Raw genomic sequence first — 4,069 nt, forward strand, 5'->3', positions numbered from 1 at the left:
GAAAGGGAGCCACGCGCTACGTCACCCGCGCCCGGATTGGCTCCCCGCCGTCACGTGGYGCCCCCGCGGCTCCCACGGCCCCATTCATGCCCCCCTTCCTCGCCCGGTGRGGGCCCGAGCGGCGCCGCGGGGTCCTAGCGCCGGCCGCCCCGGGGTGGGGGTGGGGGGACTCAGCGGGGCGGAGCGCATGCGCGCTGCGAGCCCGCTGCAGCGTCGCCCCTCCGGGGGGGAAGTGGTGCAGTGGGTTCAGGGCATTGCAGCGCGGGCAGTGCATGCACCTACAGTGGCGTGGGGCAGTGCAGTGTGGGGGGGAGTGCATGCACCTACGGGCGTGCGGRGAATTGCAGTGAGGGCAGTGCATGCACCTAAGAGGGTGCAGGGAATTGCAGTGGGTGCAGTGCATGTGCCTCAGGGGCTGCAGGGCACTGCAGTGGATGCAATGCCTGCGCCTAAGGGAGTGCAAGGTGCAGTGCGTGCAGTGCGTGCATCTATGGGGGTGCAAAGTATGGCAGTGCGTGCGCTGCATGCATCTATTCAGGTGCAAGGAATTACAGTGCTGCAGTGCATGCGCTTAGGGGAATGCAAGATGTTTTAGTGGGTGCACTTGGGGGGGGGAGCAAAGGGGTGCAGTGCAAGCACAGCTGGGATGCAGGGCATTGCAGGAGGTCTCCTGGATGCATGGATGTGGATGCAAGGCACTGTGGTGGATGCAGTGTATGCACCTAAGGGGGTGCAGGGCAATGCAGCGGGTGCTAAGGGGGTGCAAAGCATTSCAGTGGGTGCCGTGCATGCACCTAAAGGGGTGTGGGGCAACGCAGTGGGTGCTAAGGGGGTGCAAAGCATTGCAGCGGGTGCACTGCATGCACAGCCAGAGCATTGCAGCGTACGCACCGGGAGGGGGGGGAGCAGCGTGCAGGCTGTGCATGCAGTGCAGCGCACCCGACACCCCGCGCGTTTACCCCGTAACCCCATGCAAAAGCAACGGCCCGGAGCCAGGCCAAGGGAAGCCCACGTTAAGCAGCGCGGCCCCGGATGCCTGGGCCCGCTCTGTCACGGGGCTGGAGAACAGCGCTGGGCCCTTCTCCCCAGCAACGGGTGACGGTGGCCAGGGTGGCGCGGCCATTGGCGGGACGTGGGCCGGTGCCGGCAGCAGCCRCCGGGCCCGGCGGGTGCCGGGCACAGGGATGGGGGCCGCGGGCGGGCGCAGGGCGCTGGCCGCCACGCTGCTCTGGGGGGCCCTGGCCACCGCCGCCAGCCCCGATGGTAGGAGGTCGGGGGGGCGCGCGGCGGCGAGCGGCCGCGGGGGATGCCGGGTGCACGGGGAGGGGGTGGGAGCGCGGGCGCAAGGGGCTGCGCGCCGGGTGGTGCGCGCGCGAGCGCACGGGCGCGAGCGGGAGCGGGACGGTGCGTGCGCTAGTGCACAGGGGTGGCGTGTGCGTGAGTGCCCGGGTGCGAGTGCGAGCAGGAGAGTGTCCACCAGTGGGTGGCATGCGCGCGAGCACACGGGCGCGAGTGTGAGCAGGACGGTGYGTGYGCTAGTGCACAGGGCTGTGCACGGGGCGGCGTGTGCGCTAGTGCACGGGGGTGAGCGAGAGCAGGAGAGYGCGGGCACGGGGTTGTGTGTTTGGTGTGTGGCATGGTCTGTGCACTAGTGCACAGGGGCGAGTGTGAGCAGGAGAGTGTGTGCACTAGCGCACAGGGCCGTGCATGATGTGGCGTGTGCACTAGTGCACGGGGCTGTGTGGCAGTGCGTGCACTAGTGCACAAGGCTTTGCACAGGGCAGTGTGTGCACTAGTGCACAGGTGCAAGTGTGAACGGGAGAGCGTGTGCACTAGGGCACGGGGCCGTGTGCAAGGTGGCACGTGCACTAGTGCACAGGGCTGTGTGTGTGTCAGCGTGTGCACTAGTGCACAGGCCATGTGCAAGGTGGTGTGTGCACTAGTGCACAGGGCTCTGTGTGTGTCGGCGTGTGCACTAGTGCACAGGCCATGTGCAAGGTGGCGCGTGCACTAGTGCACAGGGCTGTGCTTGATGTGGCACGTGCACTAGTGCACGGGGCTGCGCGTGTGTCAGCGTGTGCACTAGTGCTCGGAGCTGTGCATGGGGCGGTGCATGCACAAGTGCACGGGGCTGTGTGCAAAATGGTGTGTACACTAGTGCACAGGGCCGTGCGTGTGTCAGTGTGTGCATTAGTGCACAGGCCATGTGCAAGGTGGTGTGTGCACTAGTGCACAGGGCTGTGCGTGTGTCAGCGTGTGCACTAGTGCACAGGGCCATGTGCAAGGTGGTGTGTGCACTAGTGCACAGGGCTGTGCTTGATGTGGCACGTGCACTAGTGCATGGGGCTGCGCGTGCGGCAGCGTGTGCCCTAGTGCAACAGGCCCTGCGCGAGGCGGCGTGTGCACGGGGCAGCGTGCGAGGCGACGTGCACCATGCACAGGCTGTGCCCGTGCACCGCCCCGTGCGTGCTGCTGGCGTGCAGGCGGCCGGGGCTGCGCGTGTGCTGCGTGTGCATGGGAGCTGGCGACGAAGCAGGGACGCGGCGGGTGCAAACCTGGGGGCTGTGCGCACCCCCGGCCTGTGTGCGTGGCCTGTGCGCAAGCGGGTGGCGTGCGTTTGCAGCGGGTGCGAATAGAGGAAGTGTGTCATGTGCATGCGCTGCGCGTGGGCAGGCGGGGGTGCGGGGCGTGCGGGGGCGATAGCGTGCACGCAAACTGGACGCTTGCGTGCGTGTGCGTGCATGCACGTTGTGCGTGTGCGTGCATGCGCAGCAGGGGTGCATGCAAACAGGAGGGCGGGTGTGTGTGTGTGCATGCGCAGTGTGTGTGTGCATGCATGGGGTGTGTGTGTGTCCATGCACAGTCTGTGTGCACACACGCGACGTGTATATGTGTGCACTCACACTGTACATGTCCGTGCACAGTATTTTTGTCTATGCACAGCCTGTGTGCACCCACGCTGTGTGTGCATGTGTGCACACACTGTGTGCGTGTGTGTGTGTCCACGCACAGGGTGTGCATGTCCAAGCACAGGGTGTGCATGTGTGCATGCACACTCTGTGTGTGTGTGTGTGTGTGTGTGTGTGTGTGCATGCACAGGGTGTGCATGTGTCCATGCACAGCCTGTGTGCACACATGCCATGTGTGTAGGTGTGCATGCACACTGCTTGTGCGCGTGTACATGCACAAGGTGTATATGTGTGCGTGCACACTGTGTGCGTATGTGTAAATGCTCAGCATGTCTATGTGTGCATGCACAGAGTGTGCATGTGTGCATGCACAGCCTGCGTGCACACATGCCGTGTGTGTGTGTGTGTGTGCATACACAGGGTGTGCGTGGGTGCATGCACAGTGTGTGTGCATGCACAGCGGGTGTGTGTGTGCATGCACAGGGTGTGTGCACACATGCCGTGTGTGTGTGTGCATGCACAGCGTGTGTGTGTGTGCATGCACAGGGTGTGCACGTGTGCATGCACAGCCTGTGTGCACACATGCCATGTGCGTGTGTGTGCATGCACAGGGGGTGTGTGCATGCACAGCGTGTGTGTGTGTGCATGCACAGGGTGTGCATGTGTGCATGCACAGCCTGTGTGCACACATGCTGTGTGCGTCTGTGTGCACGCACAGTGTGTGTGCACGCACAGCGTGCCTACGCGTGCACGCGCAGGGCGCGCGCGTCCACGCACGGAGCGCGTAGGTGCGCACGCGCAACGCTTTGCGGCCGCCCCCACGCGCCGCCCCACACCGCCCTGCCGCCTTCCCAGAGCCGGCGGCCCACACGGTGCAGGAGGTCCTCTTCTGCCAGCCCGACCAGCCCTCGCTGGGGCTGGCGCTCACCTTCGACGGCGACCAGCTCTACTGGTTCGACTTCCCCTTCTCCCGCTGGGTGCCCCGGCTGCCCGAGCTGCCGCCGTGGCCCAGCGCCAGCGAGAGCCCCGCGGAGCTGCTGCGCGACGCCGAGCTCTGCCAGCAGCTGCGGCGTGAGCTCAGCACCCTCGTCGAGGGCATCCTGGCGGAGGCCAAGGGTAGGGCGGCGCAGCCGGCGGGCGACACCCTTCACCCACCCACC

The 4,069-nt window shown here is 65.8% G+C and overlaps 1 protein-coding gene across 1 annotated transcript; it reads left to right on the forward strand.

The window, feature by feature from the left end:
* Positions 1–1,184: 1,184 nt before the first annotated feature.
* Positions 1,185–4,051, forward strand: LOC112961736 (class II histocompatibility antigen, M alpha chain-like; the record flags this gene model as incomplete). Its single annotated transcript, XM_026057222.1, has 2 exons — positions 1,185–1,263; positions 3,765–4,051. Coding segments are annotated over exons 1-2 (366 nt in total), but the record flags the coding sequence as incomplete, so codon positions are not given.
* Positions 4,052–4,069: the final 18 nt, after the last annotated feature.

The sequence above is a fragment of the Apteryx rowi genome, unplaced genomic scaffold (genome assembly GCF_003343035.1).
Source record: "Apteryx rowi isolate R43461 unplaced genomic scaffold, aptRow1 scaffold_1374, whole genome shotgun sequence".
Lineage (NCBI taxonomy): Eukaryota > Metazoa > Chordata > Aves > Apterygiformes > Apterygidae > Apteryx > Apteryx rowi.